The sequence below is a fragment of the Siphateles boraxobius genome, unplaced genomic scaffold (assembly GCF_051911475.1).
Source record: "Siphateles boraxobius isolate OS27281-9 unplaced genomic scaffold, OSU_SipBor_1 2, whole genome shotgun sequence".
Classification (NCBI taxonomy): Eukaryota; Metazoa; Chordata; class Actinopteri; order Cypriniformes; family Leuciscidae; genus Siphateles; species Siphateles boraxobius.
The window spans coordinates 15,690,431-15,712,836 of NW_027508810.1; the positions used below are offsets into that span (position 1 = coordinate 15,690,431).

At 40.8% G+C, this 22,406-nt stretch overlaps 1 protein-coding gene across 2 annotated transcripts in view; it reads left to right on the forward strand.

Moving 5' to 3' along the window:
* The window catches only part of tenm2a (teneurin transmembrane protein 2a), a 349,743-nt gene that overhangs the window by 170,279 nt on the left and 157,058 nt on the right, over positions 1–22,406 (forward strand). Inside the window, exon 1 of one of the 2 annotated variants that reach the window (XM_077236050.1) lies at positions 12,986–13,397. The exons of the other annotated variant lie outside the window; for it this stretch is intronic. Within the exon in view, the coding sequence (XP_077092165.1) occupies positions 13,343–13,397 (55 nt within the window). The 5' untranslated portion in view covers positions 12,986–13,342. Of the gene's footprint in view, positions 1–12,985; positions 13,398–22,406 lie in introns of those variants that run through there. 2 annotated transcript variants of the gene reach the window in all.

Genomic DNA, 22,406 nt, shown 5'->3' on the forward strand with positions numbered 1-22,406 from the left:
TCTCTCTCTCTCTCTCTCTCTCTCTCTCACTCACTCTCTTTCCTTGTTAAGGATAGAAGCTTCATCCAGCTGCTCCATCCCTCCCATCTAATTCTGCCTCCTCTAATGTCACAGAAGGCCATCCATTAATCTATGTCTTAATCTGCAAGACGTCATCCACCTCGTTCCAAGCTTCATGAGCTGTTAGCATTTGTGAGCTATTGTGTCCTTGTATGCGGTTAAGCCCGGTGCACACTGTGATTTTTGCCATCTGATTGTAAAAGATCAATTTTGTCAAGGACAAATTGCCAGTGTTGGATTGCTTATACTGGGTACACACCAAAAGATAATCGGGCTGATTTGGGCCGATTTCCCCCCTTCCAACAATCCTAGCTATGTGTGAGGTGTGTCACTAAGGAGTGTCCGAACCTGCTCGGAAGAATGCCGGAGCTGTACCGATCGCGAATCGTAAATATTCAACATGTTGAATATTTACGATCAGAAATCCTGATGTGTGGGGGGAACCCCGAGGACAAACGTGCGCACGCTCTGGAGATTATCACGTGAAACGAAACAATATCCAATCAGAAAGCGAGATGATGGAAGACGGAAGCATAACAAATGCAGTCATGGCGCAGCGCAAAGGGAAATTGATGTGGACAGCAGAGATGGAGGATCAGCTTGTTGATTTGTGGCAACAGCACGAATGTTTGTACAACGTGTCGTGTAAAACCTACCATAATAGACTGGACAAGGAGAAGAGTTGGTCAGAAATAGCTTCTGCAATCTGATTTTGTGAGATTTCCTGTGTTCACAGTTGAGACTCTGGTTGAAAATCTGTTTGTGTGTGGTGTGCTGTCTTTGTCACATCATGGCACACCACACACTATAGGAGCAAAACGGTTAAATCTAGGAATTTTTGTCTGCATGTTTGTGGTCTATCACATTTTGAAAATCTTATAAGATGTTTTCAAACTGAGGCCTGGGGACTCTCAGGGATCTGCAAAATATTTGAGGGAAAAAAAGGATTTTTACAAAATTATAATTTTTAGAGCTGTCAAAGTTAATGTGTTAATATAAATTAAATATGTTTAAAGGACTTATTTAAAATGTTGCTTTAGTACAGTACAAAATCCAGTTATATAATTTTAGTTTTTGCAATGTCTCACTTTTTTCCTCTCACTGTATAAATTAGTTTTTATCACTCTTTTTAAAGTTGAAAATAGTAACCATCTTTATGTTTTAGGAAGGAGGTCCTTCAAACATACCAGACACAACATCTGCAGCATTAGCTCCATGGTTTGATTGGATTTTTGTGGTATAATTTCAATTTCATGCGTAAATGAACTTGTCAGAACGGACTCGGATTGGTGAGTTAAAACAACCAGCTAATGCTGGCAATTGTGATTGAAATCTAAGTTAAGCTTTAAAAGACTGTTGATGTAGCATATTACTACGCTTTGGCTTTTACCTACAATCTCTTTGGGGTCACATTATACAATTTAACAAGCAACAATTATAAAAGACAGCAAAAAATACATATCCAACTTTGGTGAACTAGAATGGAAAGTCAAAAATTTCTGTCTTTCACTCCTCTTTAGGCACTTTTATCTATATGTGATGCAATCTGGGAAAACCCGTCAGATGTCTTGCTGGTATGTTTTCATTAAGGTCTAAAAATAAGTTGAATGTCAAAATTGACATTTTGACCCAAAATTGGGTTTTCATTAAATTATTTTTTCTATAATCTTGTCTATCATCTCTGAAAATATCTTGGCAAAATTCACTAGTTTAGTGCAGAAAAAATTTGCAAAAAAATTGCGATTTATAGTGGCAAGCTGGAAATACTGTGTCTTTCTTAAGAACATGCACGGCGGAGGTGCCAAAAAAAATCGCCCACAGTTCTCCTTCTCTTACAGTTTTTTTTTCGATTGCTAAACGACAGTGAGCACAACTGGACTAACTAACTACAGTCTGCACAGCAGCAGTTCATGTGGACCAAACTCTAGTTTGTTTTGCATTGCTCGAACACAGTTTTCAAAACTCTGCACACTTATCCCATGACTTTAACCACAACCTGCACAACACTGTGGATTTACAGCACTTTGTCCAAATGCTAACACACTGCTGTCAAAACTGTGAACCACACATTCAAAACAGAATAGATTTCAGCCTTGTGCTTTTGAAACACTGCTGATTGCACTTTCAGCTGAAAGGCTAAGCAGTGTCGTGTTTGTTATTTGTTCGAATTACAGTATGTACTTTTAGTTTCTACATTTTTTTCTCATTACTGTAATTCCGTAAATTACTACAGACTATTGAAGCAAACTGCTAATTTTCATTTACCTTAAAGAATTATGTTCTAAAAATTTTAAATAAATCATGTGAAAAAAATGTCACTCTTTTCTTTGATGAAAATATCACTTTGTATGAAGTCACTGAAATTGTTCAAACTGTAAAGATGAAAAGTTTGTATTTTCTGTATTGGTGTTTGATGCTAGTGTTTTTACTCTCAGTGTGTTCTGAGTGACAGTGTGTGTTATCTCAGTGAGGGTTGTGCATAGTGTTTGGCTGCACTGAGCCTGTTTTGAGCCATGTGTTAAGAGTTGTGTTGCTTGGAATGAGTTTTGCAGGTGATGTGAACTGTTTAGCTCAGGTGACTGTTGGTAGTGCAGACTGTAGTTAGAGTTTTGCACATGTAGCTCCTGTTGTGCTCACTGTCGTTTAGTAATCGAAAAAAAACTGTAACACTACAAAGACAGTTCACCTATCAAAATAAACCACATAACATCTAGAATAAAGGTATATCAATGCACATTTCCCGACAGTCCTGTGTAAACTACAACGGCATGTTAAAAATAAATAAAAAATGATCCGGAACATTATCGTGAGATGCGGAGCGGAGCCAAAGAGAACAGCGGAGTCTGAAGTAGCTGCTCGCTTAAAAGATCTTGCTCGCCTCTCAATCGTTCAATTTCAAAACGGTTTTAACAGGATGAATTTTGAGTTCGTAAGCTTTCGAATGATACCTAATCTATGGTGACTACTAAAATATGTAATATGAAAAAAAGGCAATAAAAAAAAGCGCAAATCGTCCCGCTAGCAGGACGTGGCAGTTAATTTAACCCGTTTTTCTCAAAATTCCGTTCCTGAAAATCATAGCGATCAGCCGACTTCAGATAACCATAACTTGTGTTACTGACAAACGATAAAAGAAATAACAACAGATTTGGAAAGGTCTTTGAAACTAACTGTAATAGGTAACATTTCACCATGTGATGGGTTTTCACAGATCGCATCCCATATGTTATGGGTCAGTTGAGTTATTTGTCTGACAGTCATTTTCCAGGGAGGATGAAATGTTTGGTTATGAAATTTGAAAGCTTTGATTATGAATGATTGTGTATCTTAATTCTTCATTCTTATCTCCAGCTGTTTGTCTGTATCGATATTTCTCACTAACATGATGCTTTACAACAGAAGATGGTCTGCCTCCAGTCACATGTGCATAATGTTTTGACTCAGTGGCTGTGTCACACTTGTAATTGTTCATGACTAGGTTCCCGCTGCTGTGTGCACATGATTGGCCTTCCTAAGTTGTTGCCATGGCAATGCAGCCTTGAATGACAGGCTTGGAGGCAAGTTTGGCAAATGACGACTAAAGCTGGCCACTATTACTAACTGGTTTCTCAATGATGACCTGCAGGTCAGTATACCAGTACCTGAGACTGTCAGTACTACATGACCGTAAGTCATCCAAAATGAGTATTGATGTGTTTGTTAAAATCAAAGCTTGTGTAAATGCTTGTAAAAAAAACAAAAAAAACAACCTTAAACCAGCCTAACCTTGGTGTGCTGGTCTCAGTGTACAGTAGCTGGTCTCCCAGACTGGTTAAGCTGGTGTTTACTTGAATGAGCAGCTGCAAAATGCTCAAAACTCCTCTATAACCAGCCAGACGAGTCTGGGAGACCAGCTAAGATCATCAAACCAGCTTAGAATGGTTTAAGACATCTCTAGTTGGTTTGTCGCATGCAGTTGTAGACTTGCATACTTTTGTGCAGTGCAAATATACGTATGTGATGGCATTCTAAAGTCCATACACTAATAAAACCAGCATACATAAATACATTGATATGGCACCAATAAATTTGCAACTATAGTCGGCAAGAAGATTTCTGTAATCTCTACATATCTACATATAGTGCAATGGCTGCAATCAGTCTTTATGTCCTTCCTCATGAGTAGAGGCGACCCAGATGTCAAAAGTGCCTAGCACAGCGTTTTGCAAGGTACATGGGTCTCTGAGCATCAGCCATCTATTATCCCAGAGAAATTTTTTCTTGGTTGATACTTTTTCTGGGTTTTTTCATTGCCGGTAGCCTCCCCAGGGGCTTCCCAGGAAAGGTTAACTAGTCTTTTCTTAAGCCTTCACCGGATGACAAATGGCTGTGTTCAACCCACGGGTCCCTTCCCTGCCCATCCCGTACCTCCTTTAGCTCATTCAAATTTGGCCAGAAGAAAGAGGGCAATAGATGAATGGAGAGATGAAAGAACAGTGAGATAGTGGGATGGGTGTGATGTAAACGTAGTGTGATGGAAATCACAGAATTGTGAAAGCTGTTCCACCCTTTGTTGTCTGACCTTGTCCTACTCTTCCTCAGCAGCCATAGATACTAGTCACTACCCATTCTGTTTTCAACTAAATCTAGTGTATGTGGAATCTGTGATTTTTTTATCACATGACCAGGGCAAGAGCCATTTGCTTGCATGACTTTCACACCGTGCGGCCGTGGAATGGTGCCACAAATTATTACATGCTGTTATGACCCTGTCTAGGATGAGGCTACCACGTACACTGGAATGAGAAATAATTATCTTTTTGACTTTTTTTTACACAACATTGGAAGCTCAACATCAGGGTTTAAGCTAGTCTCAGCCTCAGACGCCTACGGACCGTTGGCTGAACGTCTGATGAATATTGTACACAAAATTGGAAACACTTCAGGAGTTTCAAAGTCGACATCTGATTGTTTGAATTCTATTTCTGGGAGACGTGCGTGACATTTTCTTTAGCGGTCTGTCTGGAAACAAATATGGCATGATGCCAAACCCCCTTATGGAAGAAGCAAGCCGTTGTGTTTACAATTGTAACAATGAGCACTTATCGGGATCAACTAAATGCTGGATTTTCAAAAGTATATGAAGTATATATAAAGTTCATAGAATCTTTAATATATGTCCAAGAGTTTTACTCACCAGTCTGTTATTGTAGGGACATCGACGTTAAATTTCCACGTACCTAAACAAGATGCGGAACACAAATAACTATGATTGGTTGCTTACCAATGTCAGTCAGACGGCCTCCGGGCGGTCCTTGGCCAATTAAAACTGCTATGGAGTCCAGACCTTCAGACTGATGGCAGAAGGTCTGGACTCCATTGCAGTTTGCATTAGCTATGTGAGACTAGGGTTGAGCATAAACCAAAACAACAAAACACAATATATCTTCAGAACAAACCGATTAATCACTCTGGAACTGCATGACAAAACTGATTGGCTGATGGCACCACCCAAAACTCTCTTTCCCTAGCAACTGTCATGAGGTATGATGTAAGAGATGGGGGAAATAAAAGTCCATTACATTATTTTAAGAGTGTTTCAAAAAATAATTGGATACTGGTAAATCTACCACTATAATGCAATAAAATATTTGTTACAACATTTCATTGTGTTCAATCCCTTAAATTAGTAAATTGGAAATGTACCTAATCAGTTTGTTTTTGTGACTGTTTGAAAATATTTTGAATGAACAAACTGAGCAGTGGAATTGTAGTTCTCAGCATGATTTGAGTAATTACATGTAACAGACTTTAACAATAAATGAAACACATACAAAACGATTAAAAGTAAAAGACAAGCAGCCCCTCACAGATGACTGCTGTCACACATATAACAAAATAAAACACAAAATAAATCCAGGCCTGGCCTCTCTCGATCTTCACAGTCCTCGCTCCTCCTTTTATGCTTTCGCTCCTCCATGAGAGATACGAGACGTTGCGCAGTTGGCGCTCATTATCAATTACGCCACCGGCCTCGCGCCATTCTCTCGCAGCCCTCGGCCTTGTCCTGCTCTCCACACAAAATTGTTATTTTGTAATATTTCTTAGCATTTTGTGTACACACGTGTGTGTGTGTGTGTGTGTGTGTGTCTGTGTGTGTGTGTGTGTGTGTGTGTGTGTGTGTGTGTGTGTGTGTGTGTGTGTGTGTGTGTGTGTGTGTGTGTGTGTGTGTGTGTGTGTGTGTGTGTGTGTGTGTGTGTGTGTGTGTGTGTGTGTGAAAATTAAATCCTACGAGAAAAGAAAATTTTTGTATTTACTGTTCTGCTATGTAAGTATTTCTGTTCTGATTATGCATGTTGCTTTAATGAGTAACTACTTTCCTCTTTACATGTCCATTTTACAGAAAAAGTTTAACATTGATTTAACATTTAACATTGATTTTATTGGACCCACATCCCATTCACACTATGAAAGATAAATACAAAGCTCTGTAATGTTAAGTCAACTTTATTTATATAGCGCTTTTTACAATACAGATTGCCTTAAATCAGCTTTACTGTGATAACAGAAAATTAATTCAACAAAGATTGTTTTGGTTGGATGTACAGCAGCTCTAGAAGAAAGTCATTGTCCGATTTAAGTAAATTCAGCACTGATTAATTTCCGAGTGTAAAAATCATTAGTTATGATTATTAATTTAACTCTACATTGGTCCTTAACTCAAACACTTGTAATCACATAATTCTCTATAGGGCACGGCTGATTGGTTTCTTGCTGTGTCAGTAGCCAATGACCTCACATGCTCAACCTTCAAATACTTGGTTTGCATTTGCCTTAGCAGTCATGCACTTTTTCAGAAACCCTCCACCTTCCCCAGCTCCACCTGTATAGATATGCTACAGGTAATTCCTGCACTCCATATTGTACAGAAGCAGCATGTCTTTATTGCTCACAGCAGCGTGTCATGTATGTATCGGCAGTAGCGTGCCTCACACTTGCTCTGCAGCAGCAATAACAGCAGCAGCATAGCAGATCTATTTCGCCAAGACTAAATATATCAACATTTTTATACTCATTACCATGCCAAACACTCCGAGAGTTATCATGACAGATCTATAATGATAACAGTTTGCAGCTATATAAATAAAGTTGACTGCATCTGCAGCTTTAAATACTCCAGACCTTAAAAGTCAGAAGGATTCTGATTTGTTGTCAGAGTTTTTATCGTACTTTAAAAAAAAATCGTTATGAAAGTAATTTTAGTTATGTCGTTCCTTTGTGTCATTATTGTTATAGCTATGGTATGTGCTTTCCCATTCTTACAGAATTAGAACAATTTATTCAGACTTTATAGTTAGGGCGATAACTATAACAAAGTTATATTAACATTAACAAAGTTATGTTAGCGTTCGCATAAATGTGCAATAACGTTCTGTTGATTGTAAGTGTGCACTGCAGTTATGTCGTCTTTTACTTGAAATGCTCAAGCTCTTTAAAGTCAGGTGGGTTCTGATTGGGTATCAATGAATACGTTTACATGCAGCCAATATTTGGGTTATGGTTGGGTTAAGGTCCCTATTCTGGTTTCTGAAACATTAGGAATAACCCGTGTACATGCGTGAGCAGAGAGAGTTTCTCCTGTATACATGGAATTGCAATATCCCGATGTAAACGGCGACTCACGGTTAGCGTCTGGACGTACGGACAACCTTAAGATGCAATATGCGTCAATTCGGATTCTTCTTCCTGTATCCAAAGACAACAACAACAGCAGCAGCACGCGGATAATGAGTAGTTCGGGGCAGATATCGATCGCCTTTGTTTGCACTTTGGTGCTGGTACTGACCTCGCTCCAAATGAATGCTGTGCTGCGTCTCGCCATGTTTACTTCCGGTATACTGCACGCAGGTTTTTGTATGCGCCGAGAAGTTCCTCTGCTCAAAAGACCAAGATTCCTTGCGACTAGAACATGCGCAGAACACAAATCATTATGGGGATATGCCGATACGCGTTTACATGACCAAAAATTTGGGTTAGAAAAGGGGTACCCCAGGTATCATATCCGGGTTTTTAAAATCCGGGATATGAGCATATTCGGGTTTTTGCCGGTGTTTACATGACCGTGCGTTACCGGGTTATTGCTAATATCCCGGTTTTTAACGGGTTATTGGCTGCATGTAAACGTAGTCAATATTTTTATCAGCTGGGAAAAAATCGTTCTGAAAGTAATTATAACTATATCATTTCTCTGTGTGGTTATCGTTATAGCTGTCTTGTTAAATTCCCTATATTTCATAGAATTAGAATGATTATTAAAAACGTATAGACCTTATGCACCAGAGAAACGAGAGCGCCGCCATCTTTAGAATATTGTCTTTGAACTTCCGTTTTTGCGTTCACTCTGTATATTTATATGGCATCACTGTCCAGGAGTAATTAGCTGGTGAAGTTGATTTACTTATTGTAGAGTTAACGAAAGTTATCATGAGCATTGTAATGTTTATCATAAGCATTGTAAGGCATATGTCTAACAAATGGACCTTGGAATCTTTTTAAACGAGCCGTTCATTCATAACTACGCAAGATCGCTGTAAAAATACAGACCGGAAGTCAAAAGACAACGAGCTCAGGCGTGACTACATAAGGTCTATAGTCATTGTCCTTGAAGTAAACAGCCCATAAGTCAAATATGAATGTTGAATCTACATGCTATTTTATGTTAATACATTTCCAACATGCAGAACCAAAACTGACAGTTAAGCCAAAAAAAGATAAACAAGTGTTAAATGGCCTATTTGATCTAGACAACAAGAACTAGACAGAGCTCTCTTTTTGAAAGGATTTCTTCCTGTCTCTTGTTGGCCAATCACACACAGGGATTAATTGAGGCTGATCCAGTTATTTGAAAGATGAAGAGACAGGAAAGAGAAGGGAGCAAAACTGAACGAAATGTCACCAGACACTGCTGAATGCTGATTAAGACATTATGAATATAATAATAGGTCTTCAATTGTTGTTATGCTTTGTACCAATAGGCTAGTCTTAGCCACACCCACATATCAACCAGCTGCCCTTGATGATCCACTAATCACCACTAGTTTAAGAATACTTGTTTGAGCAATTGATATGTGTCCCGAAGAAAGCTGTGTTGCCGTAACGCATAGATCTACTTTCGACTGGTTTTAATGATTTAGCCAAGGTCATTAAAGTCTGTTTACTTTACCACGTGACTGCCTTGGAGTATTTCGTCTACGTAGGCATGCAATACTTGTCAAATTTATTTCAGAAACAAGTTACGTGTGCTGTAAGCATGTGTACACGTGTATGAGTGTGTGCATCCACGTCTGTTAAAAATGAGGGATGGCATGGTTGTTGGAGCCGTCAGGTGGAAGGTTATATGCGTGTTTGAGTGCAGCATGCGTTTTGTATATTTAAGCTGAGAGGTGTAAGTGCTGTGCTCTTTTTCAGCTCAGCAGGTCGGAAATCTTTAGGCTGAATAGCCTTTAATACTGCAGGAAGGCTCTGTCTGCATTGATTACAGAGACTCAGACTGGACGCCAACATCGTCCATATCTGCTGCTCCCCACACCAGTCGCTGCTCCGCATCACAGATCAGGGAAGACAGGTGCTATTCTACTGAGGTCAGGAGAAGTGATTACACACAGAAATTCTTCCTCTTTAGTGCATTTTCTTCTCCCTGAATCTGTTTCTTCTGGAAATTCAATAGTTTGGCATTGAATCTTTTGTACTCTCTGCCCCATTTAAATACATATTCTGCATCCAATACAAGTTAAGCTCAGTCTGCAACATTTGTGGCATATTTTTATTACCACAAAAAAAGTAATTTTGACTCGTCACTCATTTGATTCATTTTTTCTTTCTCTTTTTTTTTCTTTTTTTTTTTGCAATAAAGCTGAAATCAAGGTTACGACGAGTACTTACAATGGAAGTAAATTGGGCCAGTATTTGAAAGATTTAAAAGCAGAAATGTGAAGCTTTATGACTTTGAATTAATTAATTTTTTGGGCTGTGGTTCTCAAAAAGGGGCCGGGGCCCTCTTTGGGGCCTCAGCACACTTATAAGGGGGTCAAATAATGACTTATAATTATTTAAATTAAGTTATTTATAAATAAACGAATTTAATTAAAATGCTAAAAAAAAATCTTTAATTTTAACTTTCAACTGTTGTTTTATTGTTTGAACATTTTCTGAAAGTTCTGAAATCACAGAAACAATTGTGGTAATTAAGTAATTAATTGAATATATTGACACCATTTAATGACTCCTGCTTTCTGTAAAAAAATTAAAAAAAAATTGAAACAAGCAGCTTTGTCATAATATCTGCAGAAGATACCGCTGAGAAATATTACATTTTATTTAAGGGGCCATTGAAAATTGTCTTGGACAATGGGGGCCCTGCTAGTCAAAAAGGTCGAGAACCATGATTTTAGGGTTTGGGGCATTACGTTTTCACGTTTTTACGTTTTTTTTTCTTTCTCTTTCTCTCCACGCTAAAATCTTGCCACCACATTTTGTTTAAAAATTCTGGCTATGCTACAGAAAGTATTTTAATGTTAACAGATTGCCCCCATTCACTAACCATAACCCACTGTAAATGCTCACTGTTGTTGATTGAGCTTAACTGGTATTGCTCCGTTAATGCGTTACAGGCTTCATCTTTCATGACACTTAACAGTGAATGCAATAGCACTAATGAAGAGTGGACACTGATAAAAGTCTGTTTGATAAGTTCTCTGTAATTTGAACACAATGTGAGGGGAGTCTGATATGAACTGAGCACAGATGAATGCATCCAGCTGTCTGCACTTCTAGCAGTGTGGCCTTCCAAATCTGCTCTCTTCATTAGAGCTCTCGCTATGGGTGGGTGCATGTTTGTGTGCGGCCAGATTGCTTATTATATGTACAGGATCCAGTCCCTCCCTACGGTACTGTGAGCCCAGAGAGGGCAGGAGAGAGAGAGTCATTGGAGTAGATTGGCTCTTTGTCCAATCTAGAAGGGTCAAACGGCTCTAAATATAGAGGCGTTGCAAATATAGCCACTTCTGCTGGAGTGTGTGTATGGGTAACTCAGTGACAGGAAACAGGCAAGATTGGAACCAGGATGCGTTCTAGCTGATCTGTAACCCTGCCCTCTGTTGGACAGACCAGGAAGTACCATGGCCAGCTCCTTTCTGAATGCACAGTATTGGAGGCTGTTCCCACACTCCTATACGTAATTTGCTTTTGCTTGCGGTCTGAACTTTGAGCTGGTCAATATGAAATTAAAATTGAACCTATTTTCTTTCTTATTACACATTTCTAGTTGTATTGTTTTTATTTCATCCAAATGTAATCACTTCTTAACTGTGTAAGTAACTGTAAATCCCTTTTAACTGACTTCACCTACTGCATGGCATAGTGAAAAGGATGACAGAATTTTGGTGTACAGTATGCCTTTAATCAATTTAGTCTATAGTCAAAAGGTTTTATAAGCATTGTTTTAGTCTGGTGTTGTAGGCAATATCACCTTTTTACAATCTTACCATTGAAATGTTGTAATTTAACTGGGGTTCAACTGCAAAGGTTCAACTGCAAAGCACCAGAAACAAATACGATTTTTTGCTATCATCTTACAGAGATCAGATATTGTTGCACACATATAAACACCTAAATCTACACAAGATCAGAATTTTTCTGCATTCATTGTGAGCCACTTCCAAATATGGTTTTAAGTAAGATATATATCCGATATATGGACATCTGACCCACACTAATATCTGAATCCCACTGGAATTCTAACCCAACACAAGGTGAGGGAAACACATTTACGCAAAAAAAAATTCCACTTGTCCATTATTTTTCTCAATGTCGGTTAATGAAGCAGACATGCCTGCACAAAAACTCACAACTCTCTTTTATTGAGGTGTAAATTTTAATGTTTTTTTTTTTTTTTACAAATTAAATACCCTTTTTACTGAAAGCTATGGTATATTTTTCAGCAACGAGGTGATAACATCGCTGTTCTTGAACTAATTAAACTCGCAGCTTCACTATATAGAGTTGCTGCGCAGAGAAAGTTGATTCACACAAAATGTGAAGGCCATTTTACGTTGACTTGAACTTTTTAATCTCAAATTATATCTTGAGCTAAATCGCATTGTATTCTCATACCGCTCTTCTGGTGACATTTCATGCAGTTGTTTGACGCTGTCATCTAATGCAAATAAAAATATCAATACGTAGGCAGTCGTTGGGTTTTGTTGGGTGGTAATGTCAGAGGTGTGTACGAGGCGTAAGAAAGCTTGCCTCTCCGGCTTGTGTATTACAGCACTCGTTCTCAGTGTGTTTTAGCTCCAGATCATGTTCTGTGCTGAAGACCTGGAGCGGCTGCCAGATCCCCAATCTAATATTCACATATCCAGTGTTGTTTTGCGTGAATGCGTGGTGGTACAAGGTTATGTATTTTTAGCCACGCTGCTTTTTAGTTCAGCGTGTTGTATCAGCGCCTTTGATGCTGAAAGCCCTCCTCTCCAAAGCGACACTCTTGTGCATGTAAAGAAGTGAAAACATATCTGTCTGTGCATGTTAAAGGACGAAAACCGACCGTTCTCTCTGTAACATGGTTTGACGCGTTCTCATCTCGGCTAGACGGAGGAAACATGTGCGATCTGTCTCGTTTTCTCTCCTCCTCTCTCTTTGATGAACATGCTTTGTCACATTCCCCCATCCTCACCCCTCCTCTCTTTCTCTCTCTCTCTCTCTTTCTCTCTCTCTCTCTCCTCTTTTTGTGCTCCCCCGCACTCTTGTTCTCTCCCGCACCTCTCTCTCAACCTCTCTCTCTCTCTTTCTCTCATGCTCCGCAGCGATGCTGTATAATTCTCAGAGCTCAGAGCCTGTGCAGAGCTCCAGTCATGTGCAGATGTAGGATGGAAAAGCCCTTTGTATTCTATTCTCCGCACTCGCAGAGAGGTTGACAACAACTCCGTTTCCTTTCTCCGGCATTCATTCCCTCATCTGTCTTTCTCTTACGTACTTTAAGAGCTTTCCCGTCGGTTTGTGGACTAGAGCGCCGTGCGACCAGGAAGGGGAAAGTGGCTGCATGTCGTATGCACACGTGTGTGAAGTTGTGTGAGAGAGGGCGTACGGAGACAGAGAGGGCAGAACTGCTTCTCGTAGGTGGCTTCTGAAGCCCCTTGCTCCTGCGTCCCGGATAGAGAGAGAGAGAGATCGCCAGGGGACAGCGTCTGACGGTTCGGAGAAGAGGAGAGGAGGAGATACGAGGGGAAGACTCACGCTAGGAGCAATGCATCACTCAGGCAGCACCAGCAGCAGAGCAAAAGCCCTCTCTCAAGAGACCGGTAAGAGCTCTGCAGAACCGTGTGTGTGTGTATCTGTGTGTTTTGTGTGTGAGAGAGAGTGCTACTGAACTGTGAAAGGTTGCAGATGAAACTACTTCAGACCGTGCTGGAAAAACCAGCACATTTTGTGTTTTGGGTGCGCGTGGCTTCTTAGCTAGCTAAAAACTTCCTTGGTCAACTGGCTTCTCCAGAAGGACCAATTTTTCTTAGTGAACATCATGGATGTGATGTTGCACCACCTGGACCAGCAACCAAACCAGATAAAATTCAGGCTGATTTTTGTATTATTTTTTAGCTTGGAAGCTCAATGTCAATGCAAATCATTCTTGCGAGCCTCTAGCAGTCAGGAAACCACAGATAACGGGGCATCCATTCATCTGAGAGCTCATGTTTCTTCTGTTTATGCTTTTTAGCCGCTAACTTCTTTTTTGTAGGTCTCCATAGACAAGCGTGGCACTTTAAATTTATGTTGGTTGACAGTAGTTTGGATGAGTGACATTCGACTTATGGTGGCCAATGGATGCGCCTATGGTTGATGTGTTTCCTCCCTCTCATTTAATTATTCATGCATGTGCGAGTTTCAATATTTACAAGCCTGCAGTTTAGCCTAATTTACCTCCCTGTGTAAATGGACCAAATTGCCAAATTTGATCAAATTAGCATTTCGTCGATAACAACAAAGTGAGCACTTTGTTGAGGCAGCGTTGTTTGCTTAGTAATTGAGGAATTTTTAGTTTGGGGGGGGGGGGGGGGGGGTGTTTGGGGTGCTATGTCTCCAGGGAATTTCTATGTAAATTAGGAATTTGCTGTGTTTTGACTGCTTTTTAATGATTTTTAATCGACCACGTTCAGGGTGGGAGTGCCTGAGGCAGGTTGTTTATAGCTGTCTAACTGAAACTGGGGTCTCAGATGATCATATTTGTCTGCTAGTAGCCATAAGTGAGATGTTTGGGGATCTTGTGGCTTATTGGGGTATTGTTCTATTGGTCTGATTTAGTATTCTGGTGATCTCAAGTAACCAAGGTGACAGTCAAGATGTGAAATACCATTAGTTGTTAACTGTGTATGAAACCTTAACGTGTGTGAATCATCATGCTTTTTGTTTGAATGTGCACCCATCCATGAAACAACAGAATGAAATGAAATGCAAAATTATTTTTATAAAACTTCCACTTATCTTTTTCCTTTGTTCTCTCACATACACACACATGTATGCGTGCGAAAGCTCACAGCACTGTGATATCCGTTCACTTCTGCACGATATGCGTCTCAGAGATTGTGTAAACAGACCTGACTAGAGAGGTGAAGAATACTGCGAGAAAGAGAATGAAAGGGTGAAAAGATAATAATAGGAGACCTGATGAGAGATACAATTTAATTTAACTCCAGTGCACAGGCTTGAGTGTAAATGTGTGCTTTTGGTATACACAATCAGTGATGGCTACATGTAGCTACAAAGCACTGAGCGGCCCTTGATCAAGACCCCTAAATCACTTCTAGGCCGGACTGAACTGATAACGGTGCATTTTGAGGATTTTTAGTCCAGGGGCACACATTCACAGCTGACCTCAGCAAAACACACACATACACACACACACACACACACACACACACTTCTTACACTGCAAGCCGATGTAGAATTAAAGACAGAATCTCAGCTTTGGAAGAAGCAGGAGTGGATTAAGCGTTCCCTCGCTTTCCATCTATTTCTTCCTGTAGTGAGCTAGTTTAATGGGCCCTTGGTCTATTATGGAGCCATATGTCTGATGACTGCTCATTTGATCACACAAAACTATTTGTGAGAGTGATAGAGTAATCAAGAGATGGCGAAACTTAATTGGGTCTGTTTACCTCACTAAAGTGAGGCATGTTTGTGGTGACGAGGACGCCGTCCATCAGGAATAGAGAGAGAGGGAGATTTTAATTGAAAATATGGATTCTATTAACCCTGCCGCCCAGGGCTCTCATTAGCATCTCATTAGTGTGGAGGAAAGGTAAGGAACAAATTCTATTATTGTTGCAATAGGTGGCGATTTTTCATTTACAAGGTCCAGAGTGTAAGCGCAGCCACTTGTTCTGTGTCCCAAACACCCCTTATTAATAGAAACTCTCCATGGAGAATCAAGCCACAACATGTTAGAGAATAAACATGCAATATGCGTAACTTTGCGCTGGTAAATATCACAGCTAACTTTTCAGTAAATATCCACACCTAACTGATCTGATTACCATTATGTGTAGATAAGAAGTGTGTGTGTGTGTGTGTGTGTGTGTGTGTGTGTGTGTGTGTGTGTGTGTGTGTGTGTGTGTGTGTGTGTGTGTGTGTGTGTGTGTGTGTGTGTGTGTGTGTGTGTGTGTGTGTGTGTCCGTAATCATTTCAAGTCGAGTTTTTATTAGCCAGAGGCCATGCACACATGCAGGGCATGCTGGGAGGCTTGTGGAGAGGGGAAAAGAGAAGAAGAGACAGCGTACAAGACTCATGCAGTCATTTGCACGACTGGCGGTCGACAGACCTCCCTGCTCGTCTTGATTCTATAAAAAGCTCACCCCACACCCCACACCCCCCACCAAAGCCACCTGAAAAATCTGAATTCTAGAGCAAAGATATATCCCGTCATTTTCCCTCCTCTGGTTTCCAGCTCTGTTTGACATCCTCCCCTTATCCCCCCCTCTCTCTCTCTGCTCTCCGTAACTCAGTCACCAGCCCCCCCTGCTGGACACTTGAGGTACTGCACACACACTCTGGCCTGCACCACCAGCGCAGGTGGGCGAGTCACGGCACGTTTAACCCCAGAGCACAGCATCCACACTTCCCGAGTTTCTGTGATGACAGATGTGCGGAAATTGAAACGCTCTTTAGTGTTTATTCCGCTCTGCTCTCTTTTCATTGTGTGTGTCACAGGAGCAAATCATCAGCCAACACGTGATTCTTGATTCTGATCTGATTTACATATGCTGGTTGTAAATATTCTTTTAAAGTGTTTGTATGATGAACAATGGGTTAAATTAAGTCAGAGGGTGTGTGTTGATGTGTGTGTGTAGGGGGACTTTGAATGAGTCAGGATATTTTGTTGGTGGGGTCAACTAATTTATCTCGATTTTTTTTTTTCTTTAAATTGGTGCTTTAGATTTGAGGTGTTAATGGGTTAAATTAAGAGAAACATCTTATCTAAGAGAATTTTAGAGAGATGTCAGCGTGTTGTGATGTCAGAAGTTGTCCTTAAATTCATCTTTCATCTTTAAAGCACCACTACTGCAGCCATCAAATACTACTTGTGTAATAAAAACCATTGCTGTCGGACCTCAAATCGCCCGCAGCAGGTGACGTTCCTATTATTATGCAGCATTATAATTTATTGAGACAAAAAGGAGCAAGACGGAACGAAACAGGAAGAGAGATAGGACGAGAGAAGACATGAGACAACGCAACCCAAGATGAGATGAGGCAAGTCGAGAAAAGTAAGATGAGAAAAGAAAAGAAATAGTTGCATCAACATGTTTTGAGACAAAACAAGATAAAATGAGCTGAGACGAGACAAAACAAGACAGGAGGCAATATTACAAGAAGAGACGAGACAAGAAGAAATGCACACACAAAATCACATTCTCTCTATCTCCCTCTCGTTCTCAGTTTCATTTTAATGTGCTTTATTGGCACGATAAGTAATTGTACATTGGTGTTGCCAAAGCATTAGCAGCATTTCAGCATTCTGTCTCTTTCCTCCGGTGATCCAGGGAGTTAGGGGTGTCTGATTTACAACACCGCTTGTCCTTCATCCACCCAGACACCTCCACAGAGACACGGGAGACTGGATTCAATCTCCCACTGACCTTCATTGTGAAGGACAGAGCACCAGAGAGGTGCAAAGTGGCAAAATGCATAATCTAAAAAAAATATTAAACACACACACAAATGCTTTCAGTATGATTGAAGACGTGTCGTCCTCACAGATCGGCCCAAAAGTGTGAGGAACCCAAGTAGATCTGTCATTTCCTTCCTAAAACAACTCCTCTCTGGCTTAAACCAAATGGAAGAGCCACGGAAGTTAATAGAAAGTGTTGAAAAATGAGTAAATGTGTGAAGATGTGACAGAGTGAAGGAGTGAGGCTGCAAAAACAGCATGTGCCATGGAGGAGCCGAGGGAGCTACAGCTACAGAGGATGTGATTAAGTTGTAAATACTGTCAGTGTAAAGGTCAATCACCGAGTTTACAAGCGTCAGTTGTTCGAGAAAGAGGCTGAGATGAGAAAGAGACGGATAAATCGAGAAACAGAGGGAATGAATGAGAAATGAGAGAGGATGTGTGGGCTTCGTGTCGCTGAGATGGAAATCAAGCGGCACCCACATCACACAGAGCTTTACAACCATCTGCTATCACACATGCTTAATAGCGCACACATGACACACACACACACACACACACACACACACACACACACACACACACACACACACACACATCCTCTTCAAGAGCTACGTCTCCAAGCCCACAGGGACTTTGTCATGCTGCCCCCATTAGGGATGTGCAAAACTACATTTTTTCATAAACCACTATTCGGCAAGTTGTCTGAACGACGTAATGACCTTAAGGAAGGCCCGTATAATTACGCTGATTTAGAGGCGTCTATGCAAAGCAAATTCTAGCAGTCTAAATTATATCATAATTTAATAGGTTGAATTGGTGATTTCCAAAGTTTTTCAACCCAACCTAAAGACCCCAGTAACCGGAAGTTGCTACTGACTTTACTTCAGTGTTGTGATGTAAAGTATTTCCCAAGCAAATTTTCAGATTTTAATTAAAGATTACCACGACAAACTTTTTTTTTTTCTGTGTATTAACTCCACAAGACCAGTAATGTGCGTCAACAAAGTGAATAGGGTAGATTTTGATTTCATGACGGCTTGACAAAAAGACAACTGTTTTTTGTCTGTATTTGACAAATAATAAATAAGCAAATAGAAATAGTTACTACCAGCTAAGTTATAAACATTAAGACAACCATTTAAAATTCTGGGGTCATAGATATATACATTTCTTCAATCTTTAAAAAAAAAAAAAAATATATATATATATATATATATATATATATATATATATTAACATTAACAAAAATAGGGTAAGAACATTAATATTGTGTACAAATTTAAAATAAATAATAACTGTCTTCTCTTGTCCTCTCGTGTCATCTTGAACTAGATAAAGAGAAATAAAGAGTGTGTGATGTAAAGAATGAGTGTTCCGTATTATTTCAGTATAGTGTTGTAAAGCAGATCTGTTTAGTATTGATGTACTTCAATTGTCACGATAACAATATGTGTGATTAGTCTCTAACACTTGAATATTAAATGGCTGAAAATGCCATATGAAATGCTCCCTCTGCCCACATAATGGTACATTGTAAATGTGCAGTTGATTCATGTGCGGAATTCAAAGTCAAGTGAGGTGACTCGACAGTTGAATAATTAGCTCAGTTAAACTCAACCACCTAATATCCCTCTGTGACACACACAGCAGACACGGCCAACTGCTGTAAACAGCATTTGTTCTGTTGTAATCAGGTGCTGTTACAGCCAGATGAATGAGGGGAAAATTAGCATGGTGAGGCCTTGGAGAGACAATCTTGAGATTTAAGTGTTTAACTCTATCATTGGTTCACCTGTCATCTTCTCCGTGTGTACAGCATTTCCACAGATGTGCAGAAAAGAAAGAGAAAGGGTTTGCAAGAGTCTGTGTGTGTGTGTGTGTGTGTGTGTGTGTGTGTGTGTGTGTGTGTGTGTGTGTGTGTGTGTGTGTGTGTGTGTGTGTGTGTGTGTGTGTGTGTGTGTGTGTGTGTGTGTGTGTGTGTGTGTCTGTGTGTGTGTGTCTGTGTGTGTGTGCTAGGAATGGGCAATATGAACAATGCGATTATTTTCTCTTTTTATTTGGAATCCGATAGACACAAACCAAAAGATTATTCATATAATTTAATAAGCCTGTCATCAGCGCAAGAAAGCAACTTCTAGAGTAAAACAATACAAAAAATCAAGACAGTTTCCACTACATTTTTATTGGATGAACCACATTCAATTGTGTTGTAAAGTACCATGTTAAAGCTTAATTGTATTTTAGTTCAGTTGTGATGTCACTTAGGACCTGTAAACAAATTATCATCATATTGCCTTTTTGGGACACATCTGGCTATGTACATTCTTCCTTCTAAGTATCACATATAAGTAGCATAAAAGCAGCCCATCCAATTAACATTCACACAAATATATCTACTGCAGTATTAAAGGGGCATTCGGCAACTATTTCAGCTTAATAAAACCGTTTAGAAATCATTTGGATGGTTTAATAACCTGTTCTGGTGAGAATGGTGACTTTCCCCGCTCACCCTAGCATTCCTAGGTGGAAAACCAACCTTGCAACATGAGGATTAACATCCCGGTAAGTTGGAAATAGGAAGTCTCGTGAGAAGCGAGAACGAGCGAGAAACACAAACTGCTTTATGGCAATTCGACATAAACACACACGCCGCCCTCAATGTGTATGATGTATTACCCACCTCGTTAGACATAGCTCCAAATGATAAAGTTGGTCGGCTCCGATTATAACAAATGGACATGAGCAGTGTTAGAAAGGGGGAGAAGGGTGCCGCAAGTGAGTTTTTTTACGACATTGTTTTGAAATATACACCTCACAGGTGTAGGGGGAGCTCGTTGAGAAAACATGCGACAACAAAAGTGAAAATCAGCGAAGAAATAGCTAGAGTTGCTGAATGCCCCTTTAAAAGTATATCAAACCCCGTATCAACTGCCATGTCTAGTGTCACATGGTATACACTGTCATCAGCCCTAGTGTGTGTTTATTTGATTAGGCATGTCTATATTAGTGTGCTATGAGTGTGTGTTTAAGTGTGTGTGTTTAGTGGGGCTGGCCTGTTGCTATGGATGGATGGAGGTATTCATTTTCTCTGCAGTAATTTGGCCGCTTATTTTCTATGTGAGTGTGTGTGTGTGTGTGTGTGTGTGTGTGTGTGTGTGTGTGTGTGTGTGTGTGTGTGTGTGTGTGTGTGTGTGTGTGTGTGTGTGTGTGTGTGTGTGTGTGTGACTGTCTGGCAAGCTGGCCAGTTTCACGCATCACTTCCCTGGCTGCTCGCTCGAGCGCTGCTGGCGCATGTGAACCAGCTACGCGTCTCACAAACCAGCATTTCTACACCTCCCCATGTCCCATGGACCCTCTGTCTCCTTCACCTAATCTTTCTCCTACTGTCCTCTGTGCTGTTGCGGGTGATGTAATCTGGGTGGTGCGATTGCTCATTGTCATATATTAAACTCTCATTGTGTTCCAGATATATCTAGTCTCTCGAGACTGTGATACTCAGTAACACAGCGGTCCCTTGGTGCCAAGAGGAACGAAGCCCCCTGGCCAACACTCATTAAGCTTTTTGTGTGGCTATTCAGGTAGCTAGCGCTATCACGTCTGTGTAAAGGAAAGCCTCTTGGCGCCCGTGACGCCATCTGACAGCTTGGCTGTCAGTGCCCATCGACCTAAAGATTGCTTTCCACAATAAAAGTGAGAACTTCGGTTAGAGCCAGCTGTCAGTGACACATCTCCCCATCCAGACGAAACGGCAAGTTCACCTGAACCTATAAACTCAAGAAGACACACCTAAACGCAAGCGCAGGTGAAAATGACACTCAGCTGAAGCCGTTCCCACCCTGTCTATGGCTGGTGGCGTGAGGTGCGGTAGCGGGTTTGTCGCTAGCGCTTGTTTGCCCTCCACTTCCCGAGATCCACATCCTTTGATATGGGCAAGATTCGGGTTTGACTGTCAGAAAGATTGAGTGGCTCTCCGCCTTGTGAGAAAGGTCACGCGGGCGAGAAATAATGTATGAATGAAGAGAGAGTCCAGGAAATAGATTTTAGCCTATTTGTCATGAAAGAGATTGACATGAGAGACAGTTTGTTTTTGAGGGTCTTGCGCCCCTGTGTATACAGGTGTTTGAGGCACAAGAACATTCGCACGCCCCGTGTATGTATTCGGGAGACAGATGCCTGAGAAAGGAGATCTGTGTAAAATTGTGTATTGAGCCATTATCTGAGCAGACGCTAATGATGGGGAGAGGGGCGACGGCAATGTGACCTTGCCTTGGGGACAATAACAGCATGAAATAGAGCCCCATGCATCTCTGTGTGTGTGTGTGTGTGTGTGTGTGTTTGGCTCTGAGGAATGGCAGTCAGTTAAATGGGCAAAGAGGCTTGGAGACGAGAGGGCAGTGTAGCTTTTTCATCCATCATTCTTGATCACCCAGTGACGCCACCTCTCAACACGGAACGCATCTGTCATTCTGCCCGCACACGCGTACACACTCACTCAGATGCATTTGCTGGTGATTCTCTTATGTGGAGCTGCATTATGTACCAGTAATGGCCTGGTCAGGACGGCCTGCATATTTGTGTGTGTAGTTAAATAGGGTAGACAGATAGATAGATAGATAGATAGATAGATAGATAGATAGATAGATAGATAGATAGATAGATAGATAGATAGATAGATAGATACAAAATCCTTACTGCTGTGCACGCATGTGTAATTTCCATCATATGTGTTTATTTGGCATGTGGATTGCACAAACGTAATGTGGGGCCGCTCTTGGCCTTGTGCCATCTGAAGCGGTGTGCTATTAGCATTCCTCTCGCTGACTCCAGATTGGTATTGATCTGCCATCCGCTCTATTCATTGCCAATTCTCTCAGCAGCGCACGCCAATACACCTGCCCCTGCATACATCCACACATGTACTGGCACAGTGTATTAACAGGTGTGTCCGTAGATTCATTCACATGCAAAGCCCCCATTCGTATGCCTCCGTCACATTCAATAAACACCATCTCGCTATAGGAACTCACTGGATACGAGAGCTTTGTTTTCAGAGTGCTGTTTCCCGTGGATCTCAAATACGCTCTCTCGCCACCTTTCTCTCTTAAACCTGGCAGGTGTGGGCACAGATGGCGCACAGGCTTAT